The 20,314-nt window shown below is 39.0% G+C and overlaps 1 protein-coding gene across 2 annotated transcripts in view; it reads right to left on the reverse strand.

The window, feature by feature from the left end:
- LOC133519996 (uncharacterized) overlaps window positions 1-20,314 on the reverse strand; it is a 185,044-nt gene that overhangs the window by 22,673 nt on the left and 142,057 nt on the right. For both annotated transcript variants that reach the window (XM_061854228.1, XM_061854227.1), the window contains exons 6-7: window positions 19,251-20,233; window positions 18,975-19,143 (exon numbers count right to left, since the gene is read on the reverse strand). In XM_061854228.1, coding sequence (XP_061710212.1) covers window positions 18,975-19,143; window positions 19,251-20,233 — 1,152 coding nt within the window. The remainder of the gene's footprint in view (window positions 1-18,974; window positions 19,144-19,250; window positions 20,234-20,314) is intronic.

The raw sequence follows: 20,314 nt of genomic DNA on the forward strand, positions 1-20,314 counted from the left end.
CAGATACCTTGCTAATATTTGTGGTATTTTCTCGACACCACAAACTTACACGAGATTTAATCTTGAAATTTTCCTGCAAAGTTACTTAGTTGTGTAATAGTTAGGCGACCGAGGGATTGAGCGCGCTCTGGGTAAATAAAGCCGCTTGTCTCATTTTCGCTTTAGATAATAACATTTTTAAAAGAAACTTAAGACAAAGGGGTTATCAAGTTACCTTAAAACCGATTTAACCCTTTGCTCTTCTATGTGTATTACAAGGATTAACATAAGTAATCTGAATTTTGGAATATTTTTACGGAAACCTTTTTCAGAATATTTATACTCTCTTACGCTTGGCTTTTAATATTCAAAGCAAACCATTGTCACAATAAAATTCGTAGAGTAAATTGGCCAGGTGTGTCACGAAATATAGCCACAGCATCGTCGGCATACTAAACATAATTCTGGGCTCCGCGGGTGTGTGAACGTGCAATATCCGAGCCTACGGTCGATCCCGCTTGCATTTAATTTCCATGTGGATGTATCAATAAGTAAAACATTATGGCGGCGCCCCATTCGATGATATACTTATTAAGTAATGAATAACAAATTTAAATAAAAGATAAATCTTATTTCTTTTTAAATATTTCTTACGTGAGTATGTATGTATATATGTCACTTTTTGCACATAAATACAAAACAAAACAAAAAAAATATTTTTATGTACAAAGGCAAACTTATCCCTAAAAGGGATCTCTTCCAGGTAACCTTTGAAAAAATGCGAAAGGATTAAACACTAACAGGTGAAAGACAAATCAATATGGACAGTATAGGTAGCAATATGAGAATTTTGGATACACATAAAAGTAGGAAGAGAACAATAAATAATAATAAAGTAAAATAAAAAGTACAAAACCAGTAGTATGAATACGCAAACTATAACATACACATAAATCTATATACACATAAATATAAAATAGTCATTAAAATGCATATATATGTATTTTTAATATTAATGCATACAAAAATTATACATAATACCTATTGTTTTAATTGTTTGTGATTTTGCGTTATAGTTTATTTTAGAATTACTTTTAGTATGCCAGCAAAACATTTGCTAAGGTTTGATTTAACCTAAACTGTCGGTCAACTAAACACACATTTAAAAATGTGACGCTTGGTAGATAAGCGTGTTAATTAAAAGTATCCTTTCCCAAGTTCCCAAAGTATCCTCAGCTATTTTAGTGACATTTCGTGCCGAAATCCGACAACCGTGATAGGCTACTTGTTATAGACAAAGTTGAGAGGAGAATATCCGCGAATTTCTAGTTTTTCCGTTTAAATTGCTTAAAAAAGAAAGAAAAGCTTAAATAAAATAGAAACACAAATAGGACAGACCTGTTTATTAAAAAAATGGCAATGAGTTAGTTATATGTAGGTACACTTAAGAATGAGAGCAATGATTAATACGCAAGTAAATTATGAAAATGAATATAAAACCTTACTAATTAGGAACGTAAAACGTGTCAATTATATTCAATCACATAACTTGTTGGTATAGTTTTCAACTTTCTCTTTATCATTATGAGTAAAAAAAAACATTTTTCTTAATACTACCTACTGCCAATCAGTGCGATGAAAATTAAAAGGGTGAAATAAACGTCAAAGGCATCTTTTCTATGATAAAACGATCAATCAGTTCAATCGTTTATTATTTCCGCCCCGTCAGGTTTGTTAAAACCTGCCAGGGTGCCGATTTTTCCACTTCGCTGACCTAGTGAATCGCTAAGTTGCACAATTCTGAAGGGTCTCCGAATGCTTGCGTCAAGTCATGTCAACGGGAGCCATCATTTTGTAGAATCAGCTTGCAGCCTGGCCGCCCGCCAACGAGCCGCCGTGCACTCCCGCCCGATTTATGATAATGCGATTGACTTGGATTTAGCCCAACACAATAATAAAACAATCCGTTGTTACAACTATAAATAAATAAAACTGAAGTAAATTTTATGCAATGTCTTGAAATTACTTAATCTCAGCTCGCGTTAAAACAACATACTTTTATTCCGTAACAGAAAATAATTATCCTTGTAATGATGCCTACGCATTGTTGTTAATTGTGTTACAAATTTATAACACATAAGTTGCACACTTGCTTTTGTTCATTGTAAAAAAATAAGCCATGTAGCACCTCCTTAACCTACAATTCCACACAGACGTGTAGACACACCTTCATCATACACACGTCTGTGAACCCCTTAATCTTCATACACTCACCATTCATCACATTCACTCTAAATCAATCACTCAATCACCTCGCGTGCGCCATATCAATAGCAACGTGGTGGAATGGTGTTCGTAAAAACGTCAAAACGTGGAACGAGGCCATTGCCGACCTACAACATGCATTTGGCAAACGGAAAGCACCTTTCCTCATATTTCGAGAGATATTTCGAGAAGAACAAAGTGACGAAAAGACAGAAATTTTTATATGTAAAACTCGTGCATTGATAGCTCAGCTGCCATATTCGTTAGAGGAAACCATTCAAATCGACATTGTCTATGGCTTGTTAAACCGGCGGATCCGGAAACGAGTCCCTCGCGAAAGCGTCACATCGTTCAACGATCTACTACGGAAAACTCGATCGGTCGAAGATTCATTGGCCGAAATGAACGAGACGAATGGAACGACGTCCGCGAATGTGCCAAACGTCAACGTCAACGCTGTCAATGGCCGATCTGTCACTCGACATGTAGGAAATAACGTTAACGACCGAAATCCCGAAAATAAGTCAACAAATACCACGTTTTCCGATAGTAAACAATTAAAACAAAAAACCTTTACGCGACAAAGTGCTACAAGCGAAAATAAAGTGCCGAACGATACGAACTCTAGTACGAAACCAAAACCAAGTCGTTTTTGTAATTATTGCAAGTTATTCGGACATAATAAAGATAATTGCAAATGGCTACTCGCGAAACGTTCTGATACGGCGGTTACTCCTACCGACAATAGTGACATTGCAAAAAGTGAAAAGTTCTCGTGTTACGGATGTGGAACCCCCGGCGTGATACGCGCCAACTGCCCGCGATGCAAGCAAGACTCCGGCGCTGCGGGGAGTGGCACGAGTGTTGCATTCTGCGCATTCTCTACGGAAGATCCATCTGCTACGACGGAGGCTACGACGCCTGTCGATATGTGCGCGCGCGAGATATACACACACACAGATACACTTACACTTACACCAAGCGACTACCTTCTACTGAGACAACAAGCTGACAGGCCACGACCTATTCTTCCCATTACCGTCTGTGGACGCGAAGGTCGTGCAGTCGTCGACACGGGCGCGAAGAGGAGTGTTGCAGGTGAAAGTCTATACAAATTAATGAAGAACTGTGGTAAGTCATTTACCCCTTCCACTTTAAATATTAAGTATGCTAAAGGTCGATCCGTAGTAGAAGAGATACTCTCCATAGACACTATTGTTGTCTTAAAAAGTAAACCTATACCTATGAGTTTTATAATCTTCCCCGACGCTACTGATAATGAAACTTTGTTAGGTATGGATTTCATATTCAGATCAGGACTGAAGACTGATTTTGATAACCATACCTGGAGCTTTAGAGGTGAACCGGACATTCAGTATGAACTGCAGTATGAAGATGAAACAGTAGCCATAGCTGCATGCAAACCTATTGAGACATCTCAGGCACTTCGTGATAATGAAGGCACTACACTCAATAGTGAACAACGGGACAAGTTGTCTTCACTCCTTGACCGTTATCGGGATACTTTCAATCTAGGGGGAGAACCAACTACTTATGCCGTCCATCATATTGAGTTGATCAATAAAAATATACAGCCAATCTCTGTGCCACCTTACAGATTACCAGAACCTAAGAAAGAAGCTCTGCGAGTGGAACTGGAGAAGATGCTGGAAGATGATATCATTGAGGAGTGCGAATCTCCATGGTCTGCTCCTGTAGTACTGGTACCAAAGAGAGACAACAGCATAAGAGTTTGCATTGACTACAGAAAGCTGAATGCGGTAACCAAGCCCGATCGATACCCACTACCAAGAGTAGATGACATTTTACATGGAACCGGCAAGTTTAAATACATATCCGCTTTGGACCTTTGTGCTGGATATTGGCAAGTACCAGTGGCAGTAGAAGATCGTGATAAAACTTCATTTGTGACTCCACTCGGGATGTACCGCTTCAAGCGGATGCCAATGGGTCTCCGAAACTCTGGATCGACATTCCAAAGACTAGTGGACAGATTTCGTTCCAACCTCCCCAAAGTGACAATACTGGCCTACCTTGATGATGTCCTGATCCTCTCAGACAGTTTTGAGAAACACCTCGAAGATATTGAGGCTGTATTTCAGAGACTCAAACTGTTCAAGCTGCGTGTGAACAGAGAAAAGAGCACATTTGCATGTGAATCGGTGAAATACCTCGGACACATTCTGTCAGCTGATGGAATACAACCTGATAGTGAGAAAACTAAGGCCGTCAACGAGATGAAGGAACCACACAATGACAAACATTTGAAGACCTTCATCCAGACTTGCTCCTGGTTTCGGAAATTCATACCAGATTTCGCCAAGATAGCAAGACCACTAACAATGTTACTAAAAAAGAACCAGAACTGGATCTGGGGAGAAGATCAAGTCAACGCGTTCAAGGAGTTGAAAAAACGTCTGGCATCTGCCCCAATCTTACGGCAGGTTGATTATACTTTGCGTTTTATTCTCAGAGTTGATGCGAGTGCATACGCCTTAGGAGCGGTCCTGCTTCAAGGAGAAGGCTACGACGAGCGACCTGTAGAATATGCGAGCAGACTACTTACGAGCGCCGAACGGAATTACACGACCACAGAACGTGAAGCTCTAGCAGCCGTGTGGGCCCTTGACAAGTTCCGTGGGTATATTGAAGGCTCAGAAGTTGTCCTCGTCACTGATCACCAACCTTTACGATGGATTTTAACCCTCAAGACGCCTACAGGGCGCCTCGCGCGATGGGCTCTGAAGATACAGGCTTACAACTTGAAAATCGAGTACCAACCCGGAAGCAAGAATGTTGTTGCTGACACCCTGAGCAGACCTGTGTGTGATGATATTACTAAAGATGCCTGTAACCTATGCACCGTCATAGTAGATATACCACACATGTCACCTACAGACCTACGGAGCGCACAAGCAGAGGACCCAGAAATCTGGAAGATTGCCAGGGACTTTGAAAACGACAACATAGAGGCTGCTACACGCTGGACTGAGAGAGGCTACTATATGTCACAGGGAGTGCTATACCACTTTAACCCTGACGTCGAGAGTGACGACCCTCAGCTAGTCATACCACAGTCCATGAGAAAGGAGATCCTAAAGGAACTACATGATGCTCCTACAGCCGGACACATGGGAGTTGAAAGAACATACCAGCGAGTAAGTAAAAGGTATTACTTCCCCGGTATGAAGAGATATATCACAGAATATGTACGAGATTGTAATGAGTGCCAGCGCTACAAACCATCCAACTTGAAGCCTGCAGGGTTACTGCAGACCCCTGTACCAGCTCAGAGATTTGAGGTTCTCGCAATGGACCTATTTGGGCCTTTACCTACTGGGGAAAAAGAAGAACGATGGATTTTCATTATAGAGGATACTGCGACTAAGTGGGTTGAGCTCTTCCCATTGACTACAGCAACAGCAGAAGCTTGCGCCAGAACCCTGGTTGAAGAAGTCTTCCTCAGATATGGATTTCCCAGGAGAGTGATATCTGACAATGGTGTGCAGTTTGTGTCCCAGGTCATGCAGAAAGTTATGCACACCTTAGGAGTTCAGCAGAATCTGATACCTCTTTACCATCCAGAAGCAAACCCAGTAGAGAGAAAGAACAGAGACCTCAAGAGTCAACTTGCCATCATAGTTGAGGGGAACCACACCAACTGGCCGAGTGCCCTACCTGCTGTACGCTTTGCCATGAATAGCGCTGTCACCCAAAGCACCGCAAAGTCGCCTGCTTACCTCGCCTTCGGGAGAGAGATGCGATCACCCATAGAGAATAAGCATGATCTACGGGCAGTTATCCAAGCTGAGAATTTTATACCCCAGATAACGCCCTACCTGTTGAGACTCAGTGACAACCTCGCCGAAGCCCAAGAACACAATCTCCAACAACAGAATCGCAGAAAGATCTATGCAGACCAAAGGCGTAGACCTCATGAAAATTTTAACATTGGAGACAAGGTCCTCTTGAAAACACACGTTTTAAGTAACCAAACAAAAGGCATAACTAGCAAATTTGCACCCCGACGTGACGGACCATACATTATATCAAAGGTGGTCAGTCCGACTACCTACTTAATAACAAACAATGGTGAAACTGTTGGTAAGTATCATGTATCAGACTTGACAACATACCATCAGAAGAGTGGTGATGAACCTGCAGAACCCGTCATGCCACAACGCAAGAGAGGTAGACCGCCCAAGCGCACACCTGTCACTCCTACTACACCTGCAGCTGGTGAGAAGAAGAGAGGAAGACCACGCAAGAAGCAACCTGTGAGTCGGCCCATGGGCGAGGACGTCCCCATGGCCCGAAGGGGGAGCCTGTAGCACCTCCTTAACCTACAATTCCACACAGACGTGTAGACACACCTTCATCATACACACGTCTGTGAACCCCTTAATCTTCATACACTCACCATTCATCACATTCACTCTAAATCAATCACTCAATCACCTCGCGTGCGCCATATCAATAGTTCGTTTCCGGCATGCGTTTGAGATGCAACGTGCGCGCGACCTCAATAGTTTTTCCAGTGAGTGTTCTTTTCCCTTACGGCTGTTTTCGCGTAAAACACAGGACCCTTATTAACCGTCCCCGGTTATAGCCATTTATAAAATTAAGTTAATTAAATTTACGAAACACTATCCGAACTGGAGGCCTAGCCAAGATGCTAATCGTTTGCACCGTAGAGTACGAAACGCTAATGTCTCGGTTGCACTGATATGGAAGAGTGAGAGAGACATTACCGTTTCGTTCGTTACAGCGCAATCGATCGATCTTGGCTATGCCCTTGGCTAAGCCATCTAGGCCCTGTGGAATTCTATGTGTTTTTTAGGGTTCCGTAGTCAATTAGGAACCCTTATAGTTTCGCCATGTCCGTCTGTCTGTCTGTCTGTCTGTCTGTCCGAGGCTTTGCTCCGTGGTCGTTAGTGCTAGAAAGCTGAAATTTGGCATGGATATATAAATCAATAAAGCCGACAAAGTCGTACAATAAAATCTAAAAATTTAATTTTTTTAGGGTACCTCCCCTACACGTAAAGTGGGGGTGAAATTTTTTTTTCGCTTCAACCCTAGAGTGTGGGGTATCGTTGGAAAGGTCTTTCAAAACTAATAGGGGTTTTTAAGAAACATTTTTTGATAAAGTGAATATATTCGGAGATAATCGCTCCGAAAGAAAAAAAATGTGTCCCCCCCCCTCTAACTTTTGAACCATAGGTCCAAAAAATATGAAAAAAATCGTGGAAGTAGAGCTTAAGAAAGACATTAAATGAAAACTATAGCGGACATGATCAGTTTAGCTGTTTTTGAGTTATCGCAAAAAGTTTCCCCTTCATAGTAAAAAGACGTACATCCACAGTTCATCCCTTGGTTGTTCAATCTACTATACTTTAAGCTCCAATTTAGCTTATTATGACGGAAGAGTATCTACGGAACCCTACTCTGAGCATGGCCCGACATGCTCTTGGCCGGTTTTTTTACTTTAAAATCTATGAGCTTTGTTTTTTTTTAATATTTCCTTATTGCGTCTGGATTTTCTAGCATTTTACTTTCATTCACATATAGGGTTAGATCTCGCTTCAGGGCAAATGTCTGCAAGCAAAAAAGTAAACAAGAGTGGCAAGTGCTCGGAACTTTTTTGCTGTTGATCTTATATTAGATTTCAATAGAGGAAAACAAAAAGATTAGTTATAAAATTAAGCGAATCTTTTAACGGTGACAGATGGTTAAGTGTAACTGACCCTGAATTTGTAAATTGTGAATCATAAAATTGTTTCGATTTTCCAAGTTTTAGTTATGAAATCTTGCAAATGATACTTCCTAAAATATATACTAAATTTGAGAATTTGGTTCTTAAATGGTTATGGGTGACCGAAGAGCTGGCAGCTTCCACGCACAACGTATCAGTATTGCGATACAACGAGGAAATGCCGCCAGCATTCTTGGTAAAATGCCTCAAGGGCCTATTTTAGATTTATGCTAGTTAGAGTACGCACGACTATATCCATTTTGTATATTTTTATTGTAAATAAAAACTTATATACCCACATTGAAAAATAGTTTTTATAATAAATATAAAATATTTAAAAAAAACATACTGTGAATACAATTTACAAAAACTATATAAACGGATTATATCGCGTATAAGAATATAAAATACATCCTGAAGTTTAAAACTCGTCACAGTGTTCGTGGTCAGCAGGAGACTGAGGAAAAATATATTCATCTCTGTCAAATTTACTATGGGCAAAACTATTACACACAATTTACAATATTTGTACATACCAAACTTTAACATAAAAAAACTTTAGGTTTTAAGGCTGGATGTAAATAAATAAATAAATATTTTGGGGACAATCTTACTCAGATCGACCTAGCCCCACTCTAAGCAAAGCTTTTACTACCTATATATATATATATATATATATATATATATATATATATATATATATATATATATATATATATATATATATAACATCCATAACTCAGGAACAAACATTCGTGACGAAACTGATGAACACACAAATTAATGCCCTTACCAGGATTCAAACCCGGGACTTCCTGCTTCGTAGACAGGGCACTACCGAAAAGGTTAGAAAGGCTTAGCCTTAAAACTAGTTCCAACAGATATAATCCATTCACACATATTTATTTCAGGATTAACTATCGCACTAATCAAAGACAATAAAATTAAGGAGTTCCTATTTTCCAATAGTAAACACACACAATCACGTTCCTCACCAATTTCTTCCTGGAAAATCCTTGAAACATAATTCTCAAAAAACAAGTCTCCGTCAAGTTTGTCCTGAATCTGAAATGCAGTTAAACTGAAAAGTTTCTCGTTTAAAAATTGTTTAGATAGCCGCGAAGTTGGTAACTAATTTAAGTGCCAGTTAGGACGGCGGGCGCCATTAGTCACACGTCCGGAACTCGCAATCACAAATCTGGCAAGTAATTTTTTACAACTTAAGTTACTGCCTTAAACATATCGGCACGACGGTGCGTACCTTTCTCGTTTATCACTGTGAAAACGTATTTGTTACATTCTGGCATGAATGCGAAAGTGCTTATATTTATCTATAGTAAGTAAGCAACAAGCAAGAAAACAAAGGGATCGTAATAATAAGCAAGTACAGCTGAGTGAGTACGAGTATGTGTAATCTGTTAAGTAATAATTTTTAATAATTGTAATGTACTGTCGCTAGCAAATATATTGGAGAGGCCAAGGTGATCACAAATACTGAAAACAACACACGTCTTTTATGTTAAGTCCATTATCCAGTCCAGTCCAGTACACGATGTTAAGTCCATGTTCAGATATTTTTGAGCGCCTTGTCAGCTCCGATATATTATCTAATGGCGACTGCACGTCAATTTCAAATTGTCTTGCTTTCAATTAATTAATTAATTGGTAATCAAACTTCCGGAAATCCAAGGAAAATGTTAAAATAATACAAATTACACACGTTACTAGTACTGAGTACGTTAATACAGTGTAATAGTGTAAGTACGTTAATACACCACACAAGTCAATACCGATATACTTTTACCAGGATGAATTTTACACAAGCTTCTTTCTGACACCTGACCTAGTCGACTAGTAATACCTATTACGAATAACCATGAAGTATTTTTTTGTACAGATCATGGGAATTCTAAGAATGTTTTTCTTGTTCTTCAATTAAATGTCTATATTCAGCTAGCTTCTGCCCGTGACTTCGTTTGCGTAGAATGACGACTTTCTTGATGATTTTGTGGTGGTAATTTTAGATATATTTGTAAAAGGCTGTTTGCTTTCATAAAAGAAAAAAAAACTATATATATGTCCTTCACCGGGAGTAAGACTAAGACATAGGTACCAAGTTTCAAGAGGTGTAGATCGTGTTATTCCCAAAGGCGCGGGCCTTGAATCGTATTGTCATGTTATTAAAGGTTAGATTTGACAAATCTGCGTGTCATCATGACATAGACACATAGAGAGACAAAGGTAATTACCGAGACCGCATTAATATTATAATACAAGACATTGGCACAAAAACAATTTCCCTAGTGTCAATTAATAATAAAATCTCAATTATAATAGAGTGAGCGTAGGTATACAAAAATAATGGCAATCGCGTTTTCATGACCAAACCAATTCAAAAGCGATGAACCAATATAACAGTACGGTATCCATCATCATGGAATATTCAGCGTTTATACACGGGAGCCGGAACACATACGCACGCCGATCACGTATTTTATTGAATAACGCTTTGAAGACCGTTCCTCTCGGTGCCACTATTAAAGGGGTCAAGAGCAACTCCCTAAATCTTTCATTCCGAGACCATGAGGGGTTTATGGAACCTTTTTTCCAATAAAATACCACTCTTAAAAACTTTACAAAAGCATTAGTGATATTTAAACTGGATGTTAATTTTGCGCCGTCATATCAAAGTAAAGCTTTATTCCTATTTGACAAAATAAATTATCTACTAATGTAATTAATTTTAAGGGAAACCGTTATAATCACGAAACCAAATTTGGTAAGACTACGATTGTGGAGTTGAGCGTCACAAATTTGAATTTGAAGCGTAAGCCCACAAAACCGGGGTAATGTTCTGTCTTCCACTTTGACTCGTTGGCAAACAGCGCTCAAAATGCGTATTGAATTTTCTCGGTGAAGGCTACACCTTTGTCGAGAAAAATGACCTTGTTTTATTGTGAAAGATACAGGAATTGACAATGAACTTTCAGACGAAGTAGATCAAACGCGCGTGCTGTTTTTAAGCGCAGTATACGGTTGAGTTGTTATTTGATAAGCAAAACAAGATACATTGATAAGTTGTTACATATTTTAAGTTAGGTAGTTTCATGAAAATTGCCCAATAAATATTTTTGTAAGCGTCCATTATATCAGTTTCATTGCAGAGAAAATAAAATATTAAATAAATAGTAAAAGTAAAATAATATAGCTAAGCAATATGATATGGGACATATCAGTACGGAAAGTTGAAGGATGTTCCTTAGCATAAAAAATAGAACAGCTGAAAATGTCTATTAACAGATAAATTTATTCCATAAGAATCTATCCATGCATGAAGATTAGCTTGAATTCAATATTTATGATTTTTTCAACACGACTTCGTATACTCGTATAGAGGGTGTAAGTCCAATATATGGGCAATAAATTAAATCAGACATAGCAGTAATTAGTTAAGAGACGCAATAATTAATTAAGAGTTTTTTTACGTTACTCTTATTTATAATAATACTAATTCAGCCTATATACGTCCCACTACTGTGCACAGGCCTCCTCTCATGTGCGAGAGGGCTTGGGCTATAGTCCCCAATGCGGATTGAAGACTTCGCATACACCTTTGAATTTATCCGCAGGTGTATGCAGGTTTCCACAAGATGTTTTCCTTTAACGAAAAGCTAGTGGTAAATGTCAAATGATATTTCGTACATAAGTTCCGAAAAACTCATAGATACGAGCCAGGATTTGAGCCCGCGACCTCCGGATTGAAAGTCGGATGTCATATCCACTCGGCCATCACCGCTTTTAATTATGACTCAATAATATTTTTTTGAAAATGTAACTAGCAGCAATGTTCTGCAAACATGGATGCCATCTCAGAATAGCCATCTAAAGCGATCCCTGCTTAGTAACAAACGATTATTTAAGATGTGCACAAACAACGCCGCGTCAACTCCTTCTATACGCGCTGCTTATGAAAGATCTTGGGCATATCATGGCAGGACAGGGTGACAAACCAAAAGGTTCTAGAAATCGCACAGCTGCCCAGCCTGACCGCGCTTCTTAAACAGAGGCGACTGCGTTGGCTGGGGCATGTGTACAGGATGGAACCTTCTCGACTGCCACGCCGTGTTCTTCTAGGTGCGGTAGCGAATGCGACAAGAGATGCTGGGAGGCCATTGCTTCGCTTTAAAGACTGCGCCAAGAGGGATATGGCAGCTTTTAAGATCGACCACCGAAACTGGGAGAAGCGAACGGAGTGGCGCAAGTGCGTTGGAGATAGTCGCAAGTTCTGCGACGAGGCCTGGTTTGCGGCACTGGCAGACAAAAGGGAAAAAAGGCACCGTAGCGAAACGTCACAATCCGTCGCGAACTTCCCTTGCCAGCTCTGTGGCAAAGTATGCCGCTCTCGCATCGGTCTTTTCAGTCACCAAAAAAGATGTTTTGTGGACATTGCACTATAGATCGTCTGAAATAGACGCTAAGGCCAGTATGTGCACAAACAATCGCATTAGTATTACACTGCGTTTAATGTTTTAAATCGAGTGTGTTATTACATTACAGGCTGAATTACTTTGTATAGATAACATTTTAATAGTAATTTTAAGCATAATTTATCTAAATATACTTCTGAAGTATATCCATTGCTAACCACCGTTAAGAGATTTGCCCGTATTAGATTAACACACGGTATGTATTTTTTAATAGGGGCCTACATTTTTGATCAATTTATATATTGTTTTGTAACAACCAGTAAGAGTTGTACGACGAATAAAAGCACATAAGAAAATATTTAGGTATACCATTAACGAGCAAAAAATTTAAATAGGAATAAAATCCTAAGCGTTACGAGGGTTTCAAGTCACGAGAGGGCAACAAACTACATTTAAAGGCTTTTATGTAAGTACGGTTGAATAATTTGTATTCTAAATCAGAGTTGAAAAGTCCGTTCTAATTAACATAAACTTACAATTTGCATAAAATTACTTTTTCCGATTTTAAAGAATAAAGGAATAGCTCTCCTAACTGATGAGTTGTTTTTGTTTTAATAAATATTCAGTACCCCTAGTGTAAATTTTATCGACATCATAACGTGACGAACGCGTTTGCGTTAAGTCTCATTTTGTATAGGATTTTGAGTTTCCAAAACGTCCCGCTTGGCACGCTCTTTCTAAATCCAATACAAAATGAGACTAAAACCAAAACGCGTACGTCACGTATCAAAATCGAATTTATTTACACTAGGCGTACAGGTATAGGTAAAAAACTTAAGTAACTCACCTGTTGTACTCGTATGTAGTTGTGACGTGTTCGAATAGACATTTGTTTTGTTTGTGTGTGTCTTTTAAACATGTATTGTCTATTCGAACACGTCACAACTACATACAACAGGTGACTTACTTAAGTTTTTTACCTATAATACATTTATTAATTTTGTAACCTTACGCCAGATAAGCTGGTTCTGATCATAGCACAAGTTCAGTAGTCGTCTAAATAGATTATGTTAATGACTTTGCTTAAGTATCGTATTTAGAGCACTTCCAGCTTAGTTAAATATCGGTTACCACAGGGTAGTCTCGAGCCACCCTCGTCACTGTCGGTGTGACACTACGCGAACACCGCAGGCCGCAACCGTAAATATACGAGTACCTAAGCGTTACTGCTACAATTCATTTCTTTCCAGTTCAAAGAGTTAAAGAATTCCGGGAATTCGAGGCTTGACGTGACGCGCAGTGATGTACGGGGGACGCGTTGAATGTATAATGAACTGTGCCTTCAGATCCTTTTTAAAACATGTTTTTTCCTTTTTCAGTAAAACTGCCTTGATTTAGTGACTACATGCATTTAACTATTGTTAAGACTGAAGATTTTGTTCTATTTAAGAACCAAACATAATATTTACTCGAGACTAAATTGTATAGGTAAATCAATAGCGGGAAATCGCTCAGAGTTTAATTCCGAGTGTGATACGAATTTTTAATACGTAGAAAAAAAATACTACTGAGACTTATTTTTTTAAATACTAACTGCAGTACGATTTATGGACAACACATAGCCTTTTTTTTTTTAACGTTGGGGAAATGCTTTTACGCATGCCACCTAGTCCTGGGGGAAACTAGGGGCGATGACGGACTAACCAGTAAAGGACTACCGTCTAAAACCACCAACGAATGCCGGCTCCGCCTTAGATTGGGTGCCGCAGGGTCGCTATCAGCATTCGACCGCGTGCGCCCCGGCGGGCGGCCTGTAGGCCGCAGACATTTTGGGAGCCAATTGGTCAGGCACCCCAGTCCTGTGGGCTTTTAACCGCAAAGACTCCCCCGGAGCCCTGCGCAGCCCACTACGGCGGAGGCAGCAAGCGCGCATAGCGCCTGGCTCTGCCCCCAGCCCGTCGTCGGCGGAGTGTATGCGCGTCAGGGTCATTCTCGCGCGCACGCTCCGCTGCCTCCTTCTGCGACATAATTTCGTCACAAAAGTTGGCCATCGCCTTCCATGCTTCCTCGCTGTCCAGCATGATATTCACTATGCTCGGCAACGAAAGGTCTACTCCTAATTTTGCCTGAAAGGTGGCCCGTTGGAGCTCCCATGTAGGGCACTCCTCGAGAGTATGACGCGCCGTGTCCACCGGTGCGCCACACTCATGGCACATGGAGGATTCCTCCCTCTGTCTGCAGTGCAGGTACTTACCAAAGCATCCATGGTCAGTAAGTATCTGCACCATGTGGAAAGTTAGCGTACCTTGCCTCCTTCCCACCCAGCGTTCCAGATGCGGCAGTACGGCGTCCACCGTCGTTAGCCCATATTTTGCAGCGTCGAGCTCTGCCCTCCATCGGCGAAGTGTTTCCACTTGGGCTGTTTCCCGGATGTTCTGAACTTCTTCTCCGTCTGGGAACTCTGCCGCCGCTCTTCTTCCAGCTTTGTAGCAGTGAACCTCCGCAAGAATATGAGCCTGAAGATCCCAGGGTGGGTCTGCAGCCAAGATCGTTGCCGCCGTAAACGATACCGTACGATATCCGCGCACAGCTCTCAAAGATATTGCCCTCTGTGGTCTGCGAAGAAGAGCCCTATTTTCGGCAGAAAGGGCATCTACCCATATGGGAGCGCCATATAGGGCCATACTCCGCAGGACACGAGAGTAAAGAAGTCTACATTTAGAAGTTGGCTCACCCACGTTAGGAAGCAGCCGGCCGAGGGCTGCAGCATAGCCTTAGCAACACATAGTTAATTTTTCTTGTGTGATTCAAAATTAAGAGACTGTATACATCTCTAATAAAATATCTAATATTTCATGGATTTTATATTTGTAATCGTATTTTGTTACGTTTATTGATTGTAAAAAAATTACATGTAAAAGTGCCCCTGTGGCCTATTTGCTGAATAAATGTTTGTTCGTTTATTTGAATTTGATTTTAGTTGACCGGAACTTTGAACTTTAGTTTTTATAGGTATTTAACGTTTCAATAATATTCGGATATAACTATACTTTATACCTATTATGTAATGAATTACTATTTAATTTTGCTTTGATATCAAAAATTAATTTTAAAGTAACAAAATTAAATAGAAAATAATAATAATCACCTGATGTATTCCTGAGATGTGGCTGTCACGTACGGTAACTTAAAATTTTGAACTAGGGTTACTTTATTATAACTAGCATAATATTTTATCATAAACTGGTTTTATTAATTGAAACACAAATATTTAAATATTTTACCTAAAATGTAATAGAAATTAAAATTTTGCGTAGGTATTATCCCATTTTCAAATAATGTTTTATACAAATTTCGTTTATTTCAGTTGAAATGTACCTAGTTTGGTAACTTCGCTTTGATTGGTGTGTCTATATAAATAAATATACATAAATCGTTATGTTAAAATGCCATCGGAGAATAAGGTATCTGCAATAAAGTAAATTACGGTCAGGTTTACAAACAAATTAAAAAACAATCTAAAAGAAATAGGGCACACAATATCTGCTACACAAGCCTATTTATTATAACAATGTTATAATTTAAATATATTCAAAAAAATTAAGTCAAAATGTATGGTTCAAGAAAAATAATTCGCCGCAAAACTCTTGGCAAAGTGTAGAATCGCGCCAGTGTGACCAGCTCCGAGATAAGGTTTTATGTAGCGTAATGCGGGCCCGATATACACCGCAAGCTCGCCTTTTAGATAGAAGGGCGTAAAAGTAATCTTGCCCCGTTGTCGGACGCGCTAGTCAATTTACTTTTACGATGATGCTCTACGCTTGTTACCATTCTATTATCGTCCTTAGTTGCAATCCAGCGCGTTCAAACTTTGACTTTTTCATGCTTAATACAATATTGCAAAATGCTGAGTACATAAACTAGATACTGACTTAGGTGTACTAGGTGCATATTGTTTTTTTTAATTATGTTAGAAGCTGTTAATTAAAGAGAACAACTTTGATATTAATATTAGAAGCAAGAAGCAGCATGTCAGCATAATGAAAATGAAAATGAAAATGAAAAATGATTTATAATATGAGCCGATTTTTATTTTTTTGTTCATTGTTTTGGATAAAATTTGGCTGGATTGAAGAGCTCCTCATTCTGGATGGAATAAATACGAAATTTGCGATAATAAATGTAAGAAATGTTTTCCTAACTCAGTGGAAGATTTCGTACGACATAAATTGCGCTTATGTTGTAAATATCATAATATATTTTTGTCCGAAGCGTTAAGGTCTCCGTTTTAACTTGGGCCAAATGCTTTCGTATGTCCGGATGTTCTCCTCTACAGGTCGCAATTCTCATCCGATTCGCGTGAAATTTAGCGACCAGATTCCATGATTAAATTGATTTTGACATTTTTGTTGATCCTGAAATTTTTCAAAATGCGGAAATTGGCGTAAAGGACTTAAGCGCTAATAACGTCTATGTCACTTAAGACCATTGTGAGTGCACTGTGATCAAGACTCAACGAAGTAAGTGTTTTTCACTTTTACATTTTCTAAGCTTATCGCGAGATCTACAGCTCACAGAGCCACTAATTATAATATAGTTTAACTTATGACATGAAATAAAGCACTAGAAGCATTAGAGATATTTATTATATTCATTTTTAAGTTACAAATTATTATCACCGTCATAGAACTATACGTTTCCTAGTAAAATGTTCGTAAATGAAATTATCACAATTTACTTAATGCAGTCTAAGAAAAACACTAACCCCCTTATTTATAAACGTGTACTAAAGTTACGCTGCCGCTGATCATCGTTTGTCCCTTTCCGACGTATTGGTAAGTGTTGTGAATTTTGGATATTTGTTAAATTAGTTCGTTTAAAATATCGGCCTCACCGCCACTGCTCAAAGCGTTCATGCACCGTTAACGCAGCCCAATTTATGACAAAAACGTAACACATAACACATGTCACTGCATAACGCTTGCGTAAAGTTTAGGGGCTGGCACACAGGCACAGTACGTCGTTTTCACGCAAAATAGGCACAATGGTTGTCGATTTGTGGAAAATGCCCAAAATAACTAACAGGCACACTACGTCCGATGTCGCTATAATACGCGCATGGCGTTGTCTCGCTCAAACTTCTGAGCGACGTACGAATCGGACGCAGTGTACCATGCCCCTTAGGTGCGGCTTTACAGCTACCATGAGTTGACACTTGACATTTACGCTAGCAACAGCGTGAACTCGATTGCAGCTCATCTTGCTCACACTGATGTATTGCTGCGCTGCTATCGAGAGGGAATGCGATCGAGTTCACGCAGTCACTAACGTTTATGTCAAATGACAACTCATGGTAGCCATGCTGTTTTTTAATCTTATTGCTTTTGATCTCCTAATCTTGACAATTAAAGTAAAGAAATCTGTGAAAATAAAACATAAAATAAAGCATAAATTTAATGCAGCTCGCTGGTTATTCATAATTTTAGGTACCTAAGTACCGCTTACGACTCATAAGTCAAATTTATATGAAAATAATTTCACAAACAACGCGGACATCGACGGAAAAGGAACAAAAAAGAAAATAAATTAAACATTTCGTTTGCAGGATGATCCGCACAATCCATTCGTTGGGATCTACAGTTACGGAGGGCAACGTTCCCTGTTACGGCAAGTATTTTAATAAGATGCCGCAATGAGGGAGATCCATCACGGCCAAGGACGGTATCACTCACTGGTGCCTCAACACTATAGGCCCTGGTTTCCTCCCAGAAGGTCATTAACTGAACACAACTTTTGAGGATAACAAAGAACATTTTCACTAAACTTTGGCTTTGTGTCAACTTTTCCAATAATTGTCACTTAAAAAGTTACAGCCGATGCCGATAAGCTTTATTCGAGTGATTTATAGCTTTCACGATAGATTGGAAATGAATTTTCCTTTTATCAAAAAGAGAACCAGGATATAACGTTACAAGCAAACTGACTTAAATAAACATATTGAATGAACATTATTCATACTTATAGGTAATCAAAGTTTAATGTCAACATGACCTCTTGGTTCCTACATACCTATTAGTTAATCGTAGACAAAAGCAAACACCCGGGTGCCTAACTACTTGGGGCCAAAGTTTACGTAACGTTTGAGGGCTCTATTTCTCAGAGCATCGCGGCAGACCCGTGGCTTACACTCAAGGCGGAAACTTTCGATAGTCGTTCAAAGTTGAGCATTGTCTGGTAAATTCAAACTAACGGTAAACTATTCTGGTGCTAGGGAAAATATTTCTTAGTAATGTTTTATTTATATCTATTTTTCTTTTGCAAGCCAAGATCAAAGTTAGAAAAACAGTATTTAAAAAAAACCATTTTTATCAAGCCGAACCTGTTTAACTGATTCAGTAATAAGTATAGGTATGTCAAATCTTAAGAAGCTAAAGTTATGTTATACCTACCCGACATTTGTAGTATAACTTACTGTTTATGGTATATAGTATGGTATGGCTGTTTGTAGTATAATTTACTATACCACTTACCTGACAAAATCAGCAGAGAAGTCGGCGGCAGCGTCACTGGGCTCCTCCCAACAGGAGGCTGCGGCATCGCTAAGGAACTGCGCTTGGGCCGACCACGCGTCGCACGCACGCAAAACGCGCCGCAACGCACCCACCGCCATGCGCACTGCCGCTCGAATGAATGAACGATCTACAACATTTATTACCTACGCTTTAACAATCATATCACTTTATACAGATTGCAAATGAACGTGCAATGTATAGGTACATTATTATAGTTTTATGTGTTCTGCTTACCAATTTTCATTGGCTGGGGATGTAAAGCTAATAGTCCAATAGGAAGACTGTCAATTATAGTAGTAATGTTGTCTTTCATTGCTTCAGATCTATCATCAATGTCGTATTCTTTGTTGAGTTTTTCTCCTCGCTTTTCAATCGATTCCCTTAATTTATACGTGGAGGTCTGCACCGTGGGATTCATTAAGAAATCACTAGTATCACTTGTGAGTGCTAACCTATGCCTTAAATGTACATCTTCTTCTGTATTTATATCTCTTTGCAATAATGTTTTCATTTCATTATATACGTTATTTTTATTTATACTATTTACATATTTGTTAAAAGATTCATTTTTCATTTTGCTATAACTATTACGTCTACCGTTATTTCTTACATGGAAGGACAGTTTATCCTTCTCGATAGAATTGTTTTCAATTTTAGAAGTTTCAACGCCTTTGCTATTTACATTATTATTTTTTACACTCTCCATACTAATATTGCGCCTACTTTCATACGATTGACTAAAACTTATATTTAATATTTTCTTGTTATTACTGTGCGCTTTTGATTTATTTTTATTCCTACTTAAATAATGAAAAAACGAATTTCTTGAACTATTATTTACTAAAAGTCGATTTTCGTCATTTGAACTTCCATTCAAAACCTCGTCAATGTATTTCGCAGGAACGTGATCGTTAATATTTTTTAACAAATTATTGTCTACTTCACCGCGTTTACTGCGTTCGAATTCCTCGCTTCTTAGTGCTTCTTCCTTATCTATTACGCTATCAAAGTCTAAATTGTCGGCATCGCTGTACTGTGTTCTATTTCCGATGTTGCGGAAGACATCGATCTCTCGGGATGCGTCAATCCATAACCAAAAAAAATGACCATCAAGCATGTTAAAACGTTTAGCCTCATCCATAACAAGCTTAGCGTAATGGATATCACATATCAGTACGACAACGCCCCGAGTCAGCCTGGATATCTTAGCGAGCCTCCTGCACAAATAAAAAGTAAGATTTAATACGTATTCGTTAACTAGATACAAATACAGACATTAAACGATTCTAGTAATGAAA

The sequence above is a fragment of the Cydia pomonella genome, chromosome 7 (genome assembly GCF_033807575.1).
Source record: "Cydia pomonella isolate Wapato2018A chromosome 7, ilCydPomo1, whole genome shotgun sequence".
Classification (NCBI taxonomy): Eukaryota; Metazoa; Arthropoda; class Insecta; order Lepidoptera; family Tortricidae; genus Cydia; species Cydia pomonella.